This window comes from Phocoena phocoena, chromosome 14 (assembly GCF_963924675.1).
Source record: "Phocoena phocoena chromosome 14, mPhoPho1.1, whole genome shotgun sequence".
Taxonomy (NCBI): Eukaryota; Metazoa; Chordata; class Mammalia; order Artiodactyla; family Phocoenidae; genus Phocoena; species Phocoena phocoena.
The window spans coordinates 14791888-14810274 of NC_089232.1; the positions used below are offsets into that span (position 1 = coordinate 14791888).

At 41.6% G+C, this 18387-nt stretch overlaps 1 protein-coding gene across 1 annotated transcript in view; it reads right to left on the reverse strand.

The window, feature by feature from the left end:
* KCMF1 (potassium channel modulatory factor 1) overlaps window positions 1–18387 on the reverse strand; it is a 64065-nt gene that overhangs the window by 836 nt on the left and 44842 nt on the right. The window contains exons 5-7 of the mRNA XM_065890792.1: window positions 9910–10011; window positions 6812–6986; window positions 3327–3609 (exon numbers count right to left, since the gene is read on the reverse strand). Of these exons, the coding sequence (XP_065746864.1) occupies window positions 3327–3609; window positions 6812–6986; window positions 9910–10011 (560 nt within the window). The remainder of the gene's footprint in view (window positions 1–3326; window positions 3610–6811; window positions 6987–9909; window positions 10012–18387) is intronic.

Consider the following 18387-nt stretch of genomic DNA (forward strand, 5'->3'; position numbering starts at 1 on the left):
TGCACCTACGCTTCTACCAAGGACCGTGTAACAGGTCTGACCCAAGGTTTAACGGCCCAGTGCTCAGCTGACAAGAGGCACTTATGAGACCTGTGTCACGTTGGGAAACCTGGTTCGTTTGCACAGAGACTGGACGGCTGTCAAGAGCTCAATTTTTATTACTAACCTGTTAAGTGACTTATGCAAAATTCTGCTTAGTTTCAGTGCTAATTTTACTTCTCTACATTTTTAGTGGCAAAGAAAGAAAGGGAAACTGGTTGGAGCACTGGGATCAAGAAAAGTAACGAACAGGGAGAAGATGGTGACAGTGAAAGGAGGTTCAGTAGGCACGTGTGACAGGTGCTCCTCCCGGAGAAGCCAGGTGCACTTGGAGCCCACGCTCGTCTACACCCCGCACCTGTTCCCTGCTGTCCCACCGACGCTGGAAGGCATGGGGGCATCCCAAAGTAGCAATGGAGGAGGCATACTGGGCACTCACCATGGGCTCTGCTTTAAGTGTTTTTTGTATGGATTATCTCTTTTAACTCCTACGAGTTAGGTCTCATTATTATCAACTTATAGGCAGAAGAAACTGAAGAGGTTAAGGGACGTGCTCAAAAATCTCACAGCCATCAAGTTCAAAACCACTCAATGATTAGATCCATGGCTTAGAAAACAAAAGATCTAAATTTAAGAACTGAAAGGACACAAAAGGATCTGGAAGGTAACTCCATAAAAGCCATTAAATCCACACTGAAAGGAAATGACTGATGACATTTATGATTAAAACCAAATTAACAATGTAAGAGAGTATCTAATGAAACAGGAGATTGAGCAATAGGCTACATATTCTCAATCAAAAACTTTGAAAGTGCTAAGAAGTGAAATACATTCCACATCCTTAGTTTTGGAAAAGGCCTTAAAAAGAAAAACAAACTAAAGTCAAACCTATTAGAAAGAGAAAGGATGCATAGAAAACTACCTACATAGCAAGCAGGCAAACTAGAAACATACAGGCTGAGGCCCCCAAACCTTCGGAGAGCATGTAATTCTAGTATTACTGTTTTGATTTTTAGGAAATAACTGAGAAAATGTTTCACTCCTGAGGCGGGCAGATAAAATCGGTACTAGGACTAGATGTCTTGATGGCCAAACTTCATTTGGGATCTAGAAGTAACTGCAAAGCTTGTAAGGAGCTTCAAACCGGAGTTAGCAAAGCTAGTTGGCTCCATTACCAAGAGACTGGAATCTGACATAAGCACTTACACAATTGCTTTCTAAAAGGTCAACCATTTTTGGATCCCAAAGAAACTGTGTCCCACCATCAGTTCCAAGGCAACAGGAACAGGAATTGCCCCTGGTCAAAGAGACCAAAGATGAGGCTGGAGCCCTACACATATCACATGACAGCTGTGTGGCCAGGGACAAGGACTTCCCCTTGGAAACATTGCAGACCCTCTCCTAGCCTTGAAGATTCTCAGCACACATGTTAATGTATTTGAAGTTCTGAGACGCCCAAGAGTAAATAAACTATTTGTTAGTTAGTTTGGCCCAAACTTATTCATCAGGAAAAAAACTTGAACATAAATAACTATTTATATTTCTTAGAATATATAAAGTTCCAGGGAATATTTTTGGGGAAATATTGCCTTAGGTAAACTATATGCGTCAGGATCTAATGACACAGTGAAAGATGTAGAAAGTGGTCAACAAATTGCCAGGTACTATGCAACATACAGTATCAGATGACAGAAAGGGGGCCTTCCAGAAGCGACAACCAGAATCCAAGGAAAGCACTCAAGAGGCCACCCATACTGTGCCCTGGTTGCTGGCTGTCTGGTCTAGAATAACTACATAGAGAAAAGTCCCAGATCAAGCTCACTGAGTCCGGAGCTCAAAACACAAAAACAAAAAACCAGAGTGGAACAAAGGTGGGAAGATGTGTTTTCCAAAGGGCAGTGGGGCGAGACATTCATTCCACCCCCCAGGCCAGCGAACCCTCAGCAGACACGCACACTGGTAGGGCTCCTTTCTGAGGCAGGTACCTAGATCTGTGGCTCTGTGCTTCCTCTGCGTTGAAGGTGATAATCAATCAGGCACAGTTACTCACTTTGCAGAGATAATACAAAGGTAAATTTTCCACTTGCAACTTCCTCCTTAGATCCGCACCAAATGATAATAAGTACCATTAACTGGGCTTTTATTACATGCCAGATACTGAGCCAGACCATACACATACCTGTACTCCATTTCATCCTCAAAACAATTCTCATTCTAATGCGGCAAAACTCATGGGATATTATAAAACTGAGGTTTGGAGAAGTGAAGTGACTTGCCTAAGGTCCAAACTAGTAAAAGCTGGGGCTCTTGACAGGGGTCCTATTTGCAGAGATGTGCAAACAGTTTTTATTCTGCATCAACAATGTGTTATTTACAACTATACACACGTGCCACTGTACTAACAGAGATGTTTAAAAGTATGAGATAAAAGAAATATCCACAGAAACAGTGTTTTCTTCTAACATCTAGTTGTCACACACATTACTTTTTGGAGGTAGCTGATATATTACACTAATTTTCTTCTTCGTGTCACAGTTTTTAACTTTATATTCCTCTCTATTCCATTAAAAGTCCAAATTGGTCCAGGTTCTTTACCTGCTGAGCCTACTCATTACTGCTCTTTCTAAAATTCTTTTATTTTTAAAAGTCACATAAAATGCCTACGAGGCCTCAGCAGAGGAACATATTTGGTTGCTAATGGTAGTTTTCAGAAGCAAATAAGAACTCTACTCCTTCCAGCAGAGCCATTTACTGTGTGTACTAAGTATTTTTTACACTGTGGTGAACCATTTTTTTAAAATAGTTATTTTGTGTACGCTAACCACAGAAACTTAAATTCCACTTCTTTAGGAATTCTCAGGAGAAAACCACCACATTATAAAATCTTCTCTTGTACTTTTGGATATTTCACAGCAGACTGAAACTGGCAATAAAAAGACAGCAATGTTAATTATGACAATAAATGTACCTAGTATGTCCCATATATGTAATGATACGATGTTTACATTTTATGGGCAATATGGGAAAAGAAATTCATATCAGATGATGATACACCGTTAGAACAGGACCATCAGCATTCCTAGTTCATCTAAAATAAACTATTACTTTTCATATTTTTAAAGAAATACTGAATATACAGTTTTGATTAGAGATCTGTGAGTTTTAATGGTTTGATCCAAGGCTGAGTCTTTAAGAACACATATAAGCACAAAAGAGAAAAGGTCATCTCAGGCTGCGCGGTGCTAATAAAATACTACTTCTCAAAGTTACATTAATAGATGAACTACCTTGTTAAAAGAAACTGGGAACTCTGGGTAGCTTGCTGACTGCTCTCTGTGTTAGCTGTGCTGGCTGTCGCCGTGGACTGTGTGATTGTAGTGGTGGCACTGCTTGTGTTAGTGCGCCGGGTTGCGTTGCGTGCAGTCTCCAGCTGTTGCCGTGCTGCCTGGGCGTGCTGTCGTTCCAGCTGCAGCTGCATCTGCAGTTGCTGTAACTGAGACGCTGAAGGGCCAGAGGAATTAAGCTGTCCTCCTGCAGAACGTCTCACTCCTGATAACTGGGATAAAAGCTCTGCCAATGGAAATGGAGACATTAATGTCTACTTCAATATGAGGAAAACAAAATGCTACAGATCATTCTTTTACCAGAGGAACATTAAAAATGACTGTCAACAGGAAGGTACCTGTGGCAACATACAGTTCCAGCTTGGAGCTTAATACCTTTTAGGATGCCTCCTAGAGGCAAGAGTCGTGTATGTGTTGTGTACGGGAAACGCAAATACATATGAATATTAGCTCACGTACAATTATTCTTAAGCAAAACATAGCAAATTGTTTTTCAAGTTGTCTGCATAATGGGCTGATTTAGTTACACTTTCTCTTAGTATCTTAGTAGGCGAAGGTGGCTCATCTGCTGGTCCAAACACAACAAAAACCCTCTCAACATGAGCCCCATGAAGGCACGGATCAAGCCTACTGTTTACGATATGCCTGGTTCTTAGAACAGCACCTGACCCATAGTAAGCACTCAAACATTTATTTAATGATTGAATGCCCTTTAGAATTAAATCCAAGAGACCTGCATCATTTCTAACTGTGACGGTTGTACACTTGCCTCTGCCTTCTTTCTCTGGAACCTTCTGGTACTGCTGTTTGAGAGCCCCAGAGCACCACTGCAGTGAGGACCACCGGTGATGCCCAGTGAAGCTGATTAGCTCCTGACTGTACAGCCTATTTAGACGCTCTTGTTTGGACAAGGCTGTGCTCATCAGAAGCCAGGTGGCTCTCTGTCCCTGCCTTGTCATCTAAGTGAGGTGCAGTAGTTGCCTTCTCCCACGTGGAGGGTCTATCTGGCTTACATGGATTTGATGATTGCCCTTTCAACATTACTAGGCTGGCAAAGCTCTTCACCATTAAAATTCATTTCCAGGGCACATTTCTGCCTTACTGCTCACTGTAGTTTTATTCCAGGGGCTCTTAACACCAATCTTTCATATAGTCCATCACTAACATAAACTAATTTTCACTGACAGAAAAAAACTGAATGGAGAAAGTGTCTCAACTGTGAATCTTGCCCCCAGAAATCACATTAACTTTTAGAGCCTGCTACCAAAGACAGCAGGTAAATATACTTTTGGATGAAGAAGTATTTTTTAAAATTCCCAAAACTCAGTTTTTTGGGGCTTACTGCACATCCAAATGCCCAAAGCACATTTGAAATTAAGATTTTACACTGGCTTCCCTGGTGGCGCAGTGGTTAAGCATCTGCCTGCCAATGCAGGGGACACGGGTTTGAGCCCTGGTCTGGGAAGATCCCACATGCCACAGAGCAACTAAGCCCGTTCACCACAACTACTGAGCCTGTGCTCTAGAGCCCGCGAGCCACAACTACTGAAGCCAATTTGACACAACTACTGAAGCCTGCGCACCTAGAGCCCATGCTTGACAACAAGAGAAGCCACTGAAAGGAGAAGCCTTGAGGTGAGAAGCACCTCAACGAAGAGTAGTCCCTGCTCGCCGCAAGTAGAGAAAGCCCGTGCACAGCAACGAAGACCCAACGCAGCCAAAAATAAATAAATAAATCTATTAAAAAAAAAACGATTTTACACTGAATATCTCACATTTTAAGGAAGATTTTATGAATAACACTGTTCCTACTTTCGATGACAGATGTATACTCAGCTGCATTTCAGGTATGCGTTCCACTGTACGTACACATTTCGGACTTGTACAGGCTCCCTGGACTCTTACTGCCTGCCAGCGCTTACTGTATCTTTCAGGGTCTCAGGCTACAGTGACTTCTGACATTTTGACTGTCAAACCTTGTGTTTTGCTGCTGGCTTCCCAGGTTGGCCGTGCATGAGATCGGTGGCTTGGCTATGAACTACATGTTCAAATGTTGTTGTTGTTTTTTTTAAACAATTTTTTCCTATTTATTTATTTTTGGCTGCATTGGGTGTTTGTTGCTGTGCACGGGCTTTCTCTAGTTGCGTCAAGCTGGGGCTACTCTTCACTGTGGTGCGTGGGCTTCTCATTGCAGTGGCTTCTCTTGTTGTGGAGCACGGGCTCTAGGCACACAGGCTTCAGTAGTTGTGGCTCGTGGGTCAGTAGTTGCGGCACACGGGCTTAGTTGCCCCATGGCACGTGGGACCTTCCCGGACCAGGGCTCAAACCTGTGTCCCCCTGCGCCACCAGGGAAGCCCCAAATGTGTGGTTTTTTTTTTTAGATAACAAATTTATTTATTTATTTTTGGCTGTGTTGGGTTTTCGTTGCTGCACGCGTGTCTTCTCTGGTTGTGGCGAGCGGGGGCTACTCTTCGTTGTGGTGTGTGGGCTTCTTACTGCGGTGGCTTCTCTTGTGTGGAGCACGGGCTCTAGGCGCATGGGCTTCAGTAGTTGTGGCACGTGGGCTCAGTAGTTGTGGCTCGTGGGCTCTAGAGCGCAGGCTCAGTAGTTGTGGCGCACAGGCTTAGTTGCTCTGCGGCATGTGGGATCTTCCCAGACCAGGGCTCGAACCCATGTTCCCTGCATTGGCAGGTGGATTTTTTTTTTTTTTTTTGCGGTATGCGGGCCTCTCACCGCTGTGGCCTCTCCCGTTGCGGAGCACAGGCTCCGGACGCGCAGGCTTAGCGACCATGGCCAGCCGCTCTGTGGCATGTGGGATCCTCCTGGACCGGGGCACGAACCCGTGTCCCCTGCATCGGCAGGCGGACTCTCAACCACTGCGCCATCAGGGAAGTCCGGCAGGTGGATTCTTAACCACTGCGCCACCATGGAAGCCCCCAAATGTTTTTTAAAGTAAGATTTTCCCAAGCTATTAAAACATGAATGTTCCACAATAATATAGTTCTCAAATCAAGGCAAGGACAAGACACTCCTACTTGACTTTCTTCCATGAGAAGAGCTTAATTCTTTAGTCCTGTCAATTAATTTTCTTATCTGTGTGCTTGTGGAGGCTGAGCCATGAAATTCTGCAGGTCTTTCAACTCTGACATCTTCTATGACTTTCTTGGGTTTCACTGGAGGCCACAAATAGAACATTGACTGTTCCTTATTCTCTTATACCTCTAAGTACTTAAAGAAATGCCAAAATAATATGAACTACTTTATGTGGTCTACTTTAAACATGTTTTATACTTATAAAATTTAGAGGAATTTTGTCAAGGAACATGTGGCGTGTGATAAGAGACTAAGAATACAGATCCTACCAAAAATTTTTAAAGGGAGCTCCACCATCCCCAGCCATTTCCTTTATTAATGTGAAACTAACTTACCAGCTATAGGATCCATGGCTTCCCTATTGCTTGGAGAATATGAACTCTGAGAAGAAGAAAGTCCACCAGTAGAACTGCTAGTAAAGTGCATGTTTGATCTACGTGCACGAGGACCTCCCAATCCCCGGCCAGGGTGAAACATTCTACGTACATGTCGAACACCACTCGATTCATCATAACTCCAAAGTTAAGGAAAAAACTGAAGTATTTCATAGAAAGAAAAAAAAAAAATCACTCGAGTCCTCTTGCGAGATAGACATGCAGATTTCCCAATTATAAGCATTTTAAAATAGCACATTTCATTTAGAATACAAATGGTACAACTCTATCTATGAGGGCTATTAACTCTAAAAAAAGACACTCAAATATAAAGCAACATGTGAGTATGTGTATACTGTGTGTGTATGTTGTGCATGTGTGTGTGTTTTCAAAGAGAAAAAAAAGTTTCTCCAGGTGGGAAGAAGTTCCTTCCTAACACTGCCAAACGAGGTGAGAGGCATTGCCTGGTCAGACACCAGGGGTGAGACATTCTCTTACCCTCAACTCAGTATTGAATTCCATATATGCTCAAACCGAAGTAACCACAAATAATAACCAGCAATTTTTTATATTTGGTGAGAACTGTGCTAATATACAGGCTAATCAAATCTCAATGACCATCTGTAATGAGAACCGAACAGTATAAATAATTTAAATTCAGGAGTAAAAGACTCCTTCTGGCTATTAGTTTTAATCTGTCAAGTTTTTTTTTTTTCTTCCAATGCTGCTGCTAAGCAGAAAACCAGATTTGAATTTCCTGTACAGGTGGACACGGAGAGAGTAACAGCACATTTATCAAGAAGTCAAAGTTCCGGCAGCCTCGACCATCTGACGCACCTGCGTGTGAGTTACACTGAAGAAGGTCCCGAGGAGCGAAAAGCTGCCAAAACTCATGAAGACAACGCTGTGTTGCCTCCACACAGGTGAGTGTGAGTGTGCAAAGAGGGTGGGGAGGGCGACTGGGTGAACTAGATATTGTAGCAGGGGAGATCTTCTTTCAAAGCAGCCAATATATGGGAAAAGAATCTAAAAAAGAGTGGATATATGTATATGTGTAACTGATTCACTTTGCTGTACAGCAGAAACTAACACAACACTCTAAATCAAGCATACTCTAACAAAAATTAAAAAAAAAAAAGAAACAAAGCAGCCAACAGACAGCTATATAATACAGATTAATTTTTGTGTTGACTTCCCAGCCTTTTCAGCTGATGGTTCAGGAGTCACGTGGGGACAGGGTGGGTGGCGGCTCCAGGAAGCCCTCAGGCGCCACCGTAATGCACACTGTTTCATGGTGGTATGACAGTGCCTTGGGTTCTGCAGAAAGCAATGTTGTGATCATCACACTCTGCTTTTAAAAAGCGTAAAAAATGCACTTTAGGAGGAGTTCCATCAAAGTAGTTAAAAAAAAAAAGAAGTTTGGGTGCTTAAGAGGCTTAGAAACAAGTCACTCCCTCATGTCAAACAAAATTACCACACAGTAGCACTTGAAGTACCTGAGAAATCAGCTATGTTTCCAGGAAAACTGCTATGCCAACATTTTGCTTTCTAGAACTTAATGATAATACTTGTTAGTAATCTAAAATGCAACACATGACTTCTCTTATTCTTATATTTTGCATAAGTTAATCTTTTCTTGGTAATGAAAGACTCATAAAAATCTTACAAAAATGCATGTAGATGATACGGGACATTCTACTGAATGGATACTAATTTCACTAGAGGCCCTTGAACTTGCTGAAAAAGTGCAGGATAACAGCATGGTTTTAAGTTATTTGCCCAGCTTCTCCATGAAGATGGAGTGAAGCGTGGATCAAGCATAACTCTGGGTCTCGTTATAGGATTCTTTTATACAAAATGCGAAGTGACCCTAAGGCTAAAGTATTCTTGGCCTATTTGGATCTTCATATTCTCTTGGAAAAAACAAAAACAAAAACAAGCAAGCACCGCGTTCTTCATTTTGCTTTTAGTGTCCCCTGCATTTAGGAGAGAGGAAGAGTGGGTTCCTCTGTTCTTTCAGTACTTGTCCTAGACTGGCTCAGTCCAGGCTGATATTCTAACATCTCAGGATGGGTCGATATCTTTTTCTTGCCATTAGTTTCCACTTATCTTCCCCTAACTCTAAAGGGCCATATTTCTAATTAGAATATTAGGAATTGTGAGCAAGGGATGGGACCTGTAGGATAAGAAAACCACCAGACCAGTTTCTTCCTCAAATAAGTCTAAGCTTGAATTATGATTGCCAGGAGGCAAGCAAAGGAATCAGAATGAAGTCTGGCAGGGAGAAAGGTTGTGATTAGCTCTTGAATTGCTTCAAATTGCAGCGAACACTAAAACCTTTACATGAGAACAGAACCCTACGTTAATAGGTGATAGTTTCAGAAAAACAATTCATAACTTGAAACCAGAAGCACCGAGTCTACAAAATTAACTTACTCTGGGGGGCCAGTAATCTCTTGGCGATTATTAGGGAATACTGCCAGGAACTGTCATGAGATTGGTTTGGGAGGGGAAGCAGAAATGAAAGTGGGAAAGGAATTTAGACCTGAACCTGACCTTATGCTATCCTACTCAGAGACTGGGCAGGAAACGGCTCTCTCTGGAGAAGGAAACTCCAAAAGGGAAGGAAGCCCCACGACGCACACTTGCCCACCATCCAGCCTATAACAGGGTGAGGCAACAGAGAACAGGGGTGGCAAGCCAATACATCCTCCGTATAGTTAATGAACGAGCTTTTAATTTGGATTAGCATTTTCCTCTTTCGTATGAAAACACCCTCCTGAAGACTTATAACCCGGTCAAACTGTCTGATGGTAACGAACTAAAGATGACGAGCAAGGGAACTTCCACTTACTGAGCATGGTTAATACAACAGTCACAGCACAGAAAAAGAGAAATAAGAAATTGCACCTTAACACTGAGTCACTCTTAGGAAAAGGTTAAATCAACTAAGATAGTCTGGAGGTTAGTTTTCCTCTTTGGGGATGCCGTCCTTAAAATTCATCGAAATGATAAATGTTACAAACAACTTTTCCCCTTGTTGCCTCTCGAAAGGATATTAAATCTCTAGGGGCTCTGTGTTCAAGTGTAAGATGAGCTGCAAAGTCATCCGTGACATGATTAGGATCGCCTCCAGGCAATGCCGCACATATTGGACAAATCTGAAATGAAAGTAAAGAAAGCAGGTTTACTTACAGATGAACACTGATCAGACATGTTTCCGGATGAATACTTTACTGTACATTTTACCTTGACCAGGTTTTAACCAGGCAAAAACAAAGCAGATCCTGAACTAGTGAACAGCTGCGGAGGCTGAACAAGAACCACAGGCATCAGTGCTGTGACTCCACTGAAGCAGACGTCTGTCAGGCTCAGACAGATAATTCTAAACGCACAGGTCAAATCTGAGCTCTGGCAACGACTTCCAACAGCCTGGCCAATTCATCTGCATAGTCTAGGAACACAGTTTCCATAAAAATAGTTTTTTAGTGGGCTATTTAGTGCACATTCATGTCTAAGTCCGGTCTTACTGGTAAAGGCTGAGACATAAGCTTCCCTAAAGTAAGCTAGACTTGAGGGCCAACAGCCAAACAAGACAGCAAAGCTCTTACTAAAAACACAACTGCACGAACTTAAATACTTTGAATGTGGTATGGTAAGACAATGACTACTGATAATATGCAAATATGCTCTATCGATTCATGAATGGGACTTCCAAGGTGGCGAGTGGGTATGAGAGACCATTTTTAGAACTTTACTTCCCAGAAGGACGGGAGGTAGGACAAAAGCCTGTGATCAGAGCAGGTCAAGGAGTAGAAGACAACTTCGCTGTGGGCCTGAGGGCAAAGGACAGAGGAGAAAGAAGAAATAAAATAACGTGTCCACAGGCAGAGGAGGCTTGACAGGTTGGGAACGTGGTTTCTGAAACAGCAGTTTCAACATAAGTGGTGAAATAGGAGGAAGGAGAGGGAAGGACAGGAAGAATGCACAACTTTCAGGGGAAAGCCCCTTACTCTTCCAGAAATCCAACTGGACAGATGATGGCCTAAGAGTGGTAGCCAAACCTTGAAGTATGAAGAACTTCAAGCTGAAAGAACAGAACCAAGAAGAAAGGTCTGATATCAGCAAAGGAGCACAACCAAAGGGAGCCACAGGACCAGGACAATGAAAGGTCTCAGCTTGTGCCCCTCCAGGGACAGGAGAGCTGAGGGTAGGATTCATCTTGCCAATACATGTATCCCGTGCCTAAGTTCTTTCACCTGGAGTAAAACTGGGCATCTGGTTGACCTTACTGCCAGCTCACAGCAAGTGGGAGAGGAGAGCGGCACTGGAGATGAGGCAGCAGGAAAAAGGCGAGACCTGGAAGGACAATACCGGGATACGGAGGGGAAAACAAATCACTCTGATTCCTAGAGCCTAAGCGAACACAAATCCCTATCTCTAATGACTAGAAAGCAGAAGTTCCCAGACTCTGATGTGATCCTAGGTTCCTCTTAATGTGCAGTCAGCTGTCCTGATTATCTGCCTCAGGACTCTGAGAAATATCCTCAAGAAAACCTAAAGTTGCTCAAGAAAAATAACATATAAGCAAGACTGTGCAAAAGAATTAGGGAGGTCACAATGGGACATACTTGTGAGGCCAATGAGAGAAAGAAGTAGATAGCTATGCCTGTGTTTTTTCAGAAGATGCCAGAAACGTCTTGTTTTTTTTTTCTTTTTTTTGGTGCCAGAGAGAAAAGCAATTGGATCTGTTTACAAGTGTACAGATGATCAACTCTCTCCTTACCAGGAACTTGGGTTTTACTGTCTGAACCATTCCTGTGCTGTGACACTGTGGGGTAGAGTCTGATATACTTATTTTACTTTTCACATGTTTCTGTCTTGTCTAGCTAGATTGTAAACTCTTTGAGAAATGCAGGACAGTGTGATTTCTTTCTTGTTTGGGAACTGTGACCAGATTTGCTAAAAGGAAAAAGACTGACAATGTTTGGAGAAGCAGAAACAACCTCCAGTTGCATGTATGAGATTTTTATCCAAAGAGAAAATAACCACCAAAAGGTGGTTATCTATTTATAACTTGAACGGCACAAAGATAGCTACAGAAGTTGCAGTACTGTGAGGATGCATGTAAGTGAACTTAGATGAGGAAAGTCTCCTTGAGAACATGCATTCCTGGAAGGAAGACAGAATGGGAAAGTACAGATACCAAACATACTAAGAATGTCCTCATAGGACTGATAATCTCCTACAAACTAGAAAATCACCTTTGAGTTAGGTATGTAGAATAGAAGGAAAATCAGGATCCTTCAATATTAATATATATTAATATATATTATATAATTATATTATATAATTAATATATTAATTTCAGTTCTGTAATTCAAAATCTTTTATATTTCACTATCGGGATAAGGCAGGATGAAGGTATTCAGACTGCTTCACTTAGAGAGAAATAACACAAAAGCAAACACTTCTCTAGTAACTAGGGATAAAGAATTACCAAGGATAAGGAACTACTGGGGTAGGAGGACCACCTAGTTTGGCAGCTGGCACACAAAAATCAAGAGGCTAGATTAGAACCAAGTGGAAGACGCTGTGACACTTGGGGCCACATGAAGCTAATTCAGATGAAGACCTGGAAGGGAAAACTAAGTGCTGATGGAACTGGAGGCCCGGTCACCTTACAAGTTTTTACATTTTATACTTAGAAAGCTAACTCATGTTTTAGGATAAAAACTTTGGTAAATCAAGGTTGTACTTTCTGAGAGATAATTGAGAGAACAAGAAGAAGGGAGAAAAAGAAGAGCAAAGTGGGGCAGGAGAAACAAAGAAGAGGTGGGAATAGAGACAGATGCCACCCTGCACCCAGGAGCACAAATGCAGCTTAGCTCTGAGTGTGTCTTTACTTCCCCGAGATGGTACCTAATACCTTTTACAAGATAGGCAAATTCCACAAATATCCAAAGGATAGGCTATTAACCCTAAAATTATGAGCCTGTCAACATTAATATTTATCATACTTCTACCGCCACATGATACAGAAATATCTATCACCTGAACAAGAAAATTCCATTAATTTTAAGCTAACACATTAGCTTAAAATTATGACAACACAACACTGTAAATCAACTATATTTCAATAAAATAAAAAATTAAAAAAATTACAACAATTTGTCAACGTTAAGGCTTACTGAATTGGCTTAAGTCAGTGCTTCCTAAATGTGCTAAGGATATAATTCATCTGGAGCATTTGTTAAAAATATAGTTTCCTACAAACGTATGGAACCAAGGGGGGAAGGCGGGGGGGGGGGAGTGGTAGCGGTGGGATGAACTGGGAGATTGGGATTGACATGTATACACCAATATGTATAAAACAGATAACTAATAAGAACCTGCTGTATAAATATATATATATATATATATATATATATATATATATATATATATATATATATATAAATATAGTTTCCTAGACTCCTGCCTAGAAAGTGATTCTAGGTTTGAGAATCTGTATTTTGACAAGGGTCCCAGTTACTTTATAATTAGAAAGTTTGGTAAATACTGCTTGAATATACAAAGGTACTGAAAAATAATACTTACCCTGTTGTATGAAACACCAAATCTTGTCATTAGCTACCCCTCCCCCACATGCTTATTCACAAATGTCCTTGCTATTCTCAGTCTTAGCAATCTTTGCTATTGCTCGAGTCTTCCCCTTCTGTGTCATCCTGCCACTGAGGGTCACCGTCAGTCCTGCTTTTTACCTGTAGCTCCTTTGGAAGCCGTTACCCATGTACTGGGGTGAGACCCCAGGCCAAAAACATAATGGAGTTTCCATTTTTCCACATGTTCCCAGTGCATGATTGCCAGTGAGTAACCAGTCAGTATAGATTCTTAACACCGGTGGTCACCTGTGTGACCAATGTCTAGAACATACCTTCTGAAGTTACTATTCAACATGTAAATGCTAAGTCACTACTGAATTTACAAAACCTTTTTCCCTGTGACAGGCTACGTACATTAAAAAAGAAATCTAAAAGCAAGCGCCCCATATAATTATCAACCAGTCTAAAGCAAGTTCGGATTTCCCCCCACTTCTTTCTTGAACTCGAAAACCCTCTGCAGGTGCATTCTGTCTGGCTACTGTACAGTGCTTTAAAACAACAAGAGAGGAGGATTTAAGTTCCTATGATGTGGTGAGTTCTTTTCCTCTCTCTCTCTCCCTCCTTTTTTTGGATACACTTCTTGCCCATTTTGTTCACTGCTACAGAAAAACGCATTTTAAAAACTGCCTATCTGATCCAGCATATAACCTGGCCTTCACTGAAGCTAGACTGCAGCATTACAGAGAGACTGGTCTTTCACCAGATTCGTTCAGCAGCTGCTGGGGAGCTAGGTAGGTTCTTCACCATGAGGAGGATCCACTTCGATGCATCATCTTCTTAGACCACTTGAAACTGCCCTTGAACTCAGATTCTGGGACACCACGCTTCTTCTCACAGCAAACACCTTAGGTGAAATAACTGCCCTGGCAATCGGCATTTCTTGACTAGGTTTCTGGATCATAAACCTGATAAACTCATTTATTTCTTTGATCTAATTTTACACCCATGAGAAACATTTTCCTTTTGAGAATACATGTTCAAAAGCTGTGATTTCCTTACATCATCTTCTATTGTTACTTTCTGGTGATGCCAAATGTCTGAGGCATCACTTCTCTGATGATCATGGTCTTATAACAGGCAGCAAAAGCTTCTTTGTAATTTCTCCCCCCACTCCTTTTTTTTTTTTTTTTTTTGCGGTACGCGGGCCTCTCACTGCTGTGGCCTCTCCCGTTGCAGAGCACAGGCTCCGGACGCACAGGCTCAGCAGCCATGGCTCACGGGCCCAGCCGCTCCGCGGCATATGGGATCTTCCCGGACCGGGGAACAAACCCACGTCTCCTGCATTGGCAGGCGGACTCTCAACCACTGCGCCACCAGGGAAGCCCCTCTACCCTTTTTTGATCCATGTTCATCCACATCATCATTATGATTAAGTTCATCCTATTTCAAAAGAACTACAGAATCACTCAAACCCTACCATCCTTCCCTTCCCAAATGAGAGCCTAGGTGCCATGATGGTAGAGAAAATGTATCTCCTCTGTACAGGGGCAAACACTTCTCTTTATTGTCCACCAAACCAAGTGGACAAATATTCTGGCTTTAAAGGTTCTCTACTATCTGGCTTCATTTGGCTGATTCAGTTTTCCCACCACTTCACACAACAATCAATGCCTTACCATCCTCTCCACCTTCTGTGTCCTTTCTAACACTGCATCTTGGTTCATGTCTCTTCCCTTGAGTAATACCATTCCTTCCATTCTGTCCACTTTTTGAAGTAACACCATTTTTCAAGGCCTACCTCAAGTCACAAAGCCCTGACTCCTTGCGTTTTTCTCCAATTGTGTCATAAGAGCTAGTTTGGTTTTTAGACATGCTATAAAGTCTGTGTGGGTAGAGGCCATGTTTTAAATTTATTATGCTGACAGCCATCGTGCTTTACTCCAAGAATCTGATGACTTCAGAAAGCACTACTTCACACTTGACATATTAGATGTAATGCTCCTGGTTAATAGTTGGAGAGACACACTGAGAAGTTAGGAATACATGAAGTCTTGAGAAAGACCAGCAAATGTTTCCCTAAGCTGTCCTTAATAACTGACCCAGGCATGACCCAGAACAGCCTTTCTTCTGACGTCATCCGTCTGAGGGCAAAGTAAATGTTGTACCCCACCCTGACCCATTTCCTCCATCACAGCTAACACCTCAGTTAATTTCTGCTCAGGCACCCACACTTTCTCTCACACCCTAGCCCTTCTGCAGCCCCCATCCTCCTTTGTTTCCCTGTTTTTTGTCCAGTCATTACTTCAAAACTCCTTCCCCCTTTTCCATTCCTCATTCCTTTATTACAGCTGTGAGTCAAGTTATGAAGTTAATCGTGGTTGAAAAGATTAAAAGTAACAGCCTTGTATCTGAGGAGTTATAAGTTCTGAAGCAAAATTAAAATGCAGTGAAGAACCTGCCCACTGCCATAGCTCTCGTGTCTTCAGAAAAGCTCTGATTATTTCTTCATCCTTATGTGAATGTGCTGTTTCTCCCCAGTAATAACACAAGAACATAATTTCAAGCCAAATAATTTTCCTGTGTTGTTTGATACTATACTAATTTTCTAGTATAAGGTTACCTAGGTTTTCCCAAGCTAGCTCTGAAATCAAAGTTCACTACATGATGTGTTCTGGCAACTTATGTGCTTACTGTGCTCTGAGCTCCAAACCAGGTGTCCAAAGGACATTTACAAAAATAGCCTCTTTTTAAAGTTGGGGTCTTCCTTTTTTACGATATTTATGTAGACTATGTAGTAAATTCAAATAAAAACATTTAAGTAAAGCCTTGTGAGTGTCGTTTAAGATAAGGGCAACTTCTGGAAGTGCGATAAGCATACCTTCTCTTGTGCTGCTCTTTACAACCGTGTCCTAATTTCTGTAAGTTAAAGGACTTATGCTGTGAAGTCCAGGTAAGCTGGTAAACTTAAAGTTCTGACTGGTTAAATTTGCCATACTGTATAATTTTGTTACTATGGATTAACTAATTCATTAAGTATTTACTGAGTAAATACTTAGGTACAATTCATGTCCGGGGCACAATTTGTGTCTCTCCTCTTGAGGAACTCAAATTCAGCTCTAGAAATACCATGGGCTTGTTCTGTAAGGCAGATTTTCTGATCAACTGCAATTCAATGGGGGTGTTTTTAACAAAGTTTCTTTTACTGAAAGGTGGTGACCCAAAGGAGCTATTATAATTTAAAGCCATGACATACAAAACCCCTCACATGCATTATATTTTACTCCTCATACTAAAAAAAGAGAGTTGACATTCTACTGAATTAACAACTGCTAAGGCTAACTGATAACTCCAGATTTTTGGATCTCTTGAGTAATTAAAAGTAGTTTATCTTATAAAATCTGCAGATATAATGAAAATAAGACCAGAGTGAAGTTTTGCTTTGAGGACATACAAAAAGCACTAGTGGAAAATCTATGCTACATGGTCAACAAACTCATTTTGGGCCTTCTCTAGAACCATCTAAATTGTAGCTACATGCACCTTAGCCACCTGTTTTGTCAATACAGATATAGGTTCTTTCAAGACCCGAGTGATCACGATGTTCAACTCGATTATAATCTAATTTTCTGCTGTTGCAGTGGAACACTCAAATTAACTTATAATTAAGTATAAGCTACTTCGTATTGAATTTATTTTTCTCCTCAGTTCCATTCTCCCCATTTTAATGCTGAGGTTGGAACTGTCACCTGCTTCCCAAGAGTAGCATTTAGAATGTTAGGGAGTTTTTGTTAAATATAAAAATTTCAGTTTTCCTTACATTTTTATATATGATTTAAGAGTACTAAATAAATAAAGTTTTGGTTTTAAACATGTTTCTTGGATATAGATTTAAATTACATGTGTATACTGATGTCCTGGGAGTTCATAACACTTGAAAAAACATAATTTAGCCACAATGAAAAATAACTCCAAAGGGGTCAGGGCGCTCGCATTTCTTCATCCTGTTCACAGTTCACTCTGAATATGAGCACTCGTATCCATGAGTACTGAGAAGAAAAACCCCAGTGTAAGCTTTACTGTTTCCACCTATCCTGGGGTAAGCTATCTATGTCCCCTGTAGACCTAGAGAAAGAAAAGGAAACGGGCACCTCTTGTTGCATAGTGTGTCCGTAAGCACCTGCGAGCTGCAGGGAGACAGGCACAGGGAGGCAGAGTCCAAAGCCAGCAACAGTTTTAGTGAAAAGTCACAAATGACTCCACGTAAGTTAGTGGGTTTATGTTGTTTATGAGTTGAGTGTCTGGCAATGACAGAAGCTTTGTATGCTCTCTCCTCAAGAGCATTACAAGTTTGTCAAGTGAGGCTGAGTTTGGTCGGATTTCCTAGAAAAAATAACCTCAGCTATGAAGACCGAGACTGGCGTCTTCGAATAATTTTCTTAACCAGTTTTTCTTTTTTTAACCTGAGGGGTACGATGGGGAAGAAAGGGATACCAGGAGAAGAGACAAGGCTGAAAAGTGTTTAAAGGACTACTGAGCTACCTTATAATTTTCCAATAGTTGCCAGAGAGGTCCCATCTTTAATTTATACCCCGCTCCCTACAAATCTTTCTGCAAGCCCTGCAAGAAGAGGCCCCACTTCTATGCACTGACTTGAAATTAGCTGTCCAGACACTGAACTAGACAAGCCAGTATTTCACAGGACAAAGAAGAAACCAAACCAGTGGCCAAAGAAAAAAAGAACTCAAAGTGAATGTCTCTACACCTGCTGCTCTTACCCAGCACTCCCCTTCACACTGGGTGTTCTTCCCATTCTGAAAACTGCCTACTCACCTTCCCCTACAGGAGTTTACTTCAACACAGAGGGAAGTACAGAGCAATGAAAACCCTACCCAGGATAACAATATACTCTGAAATACCAGGCACAATACCTTC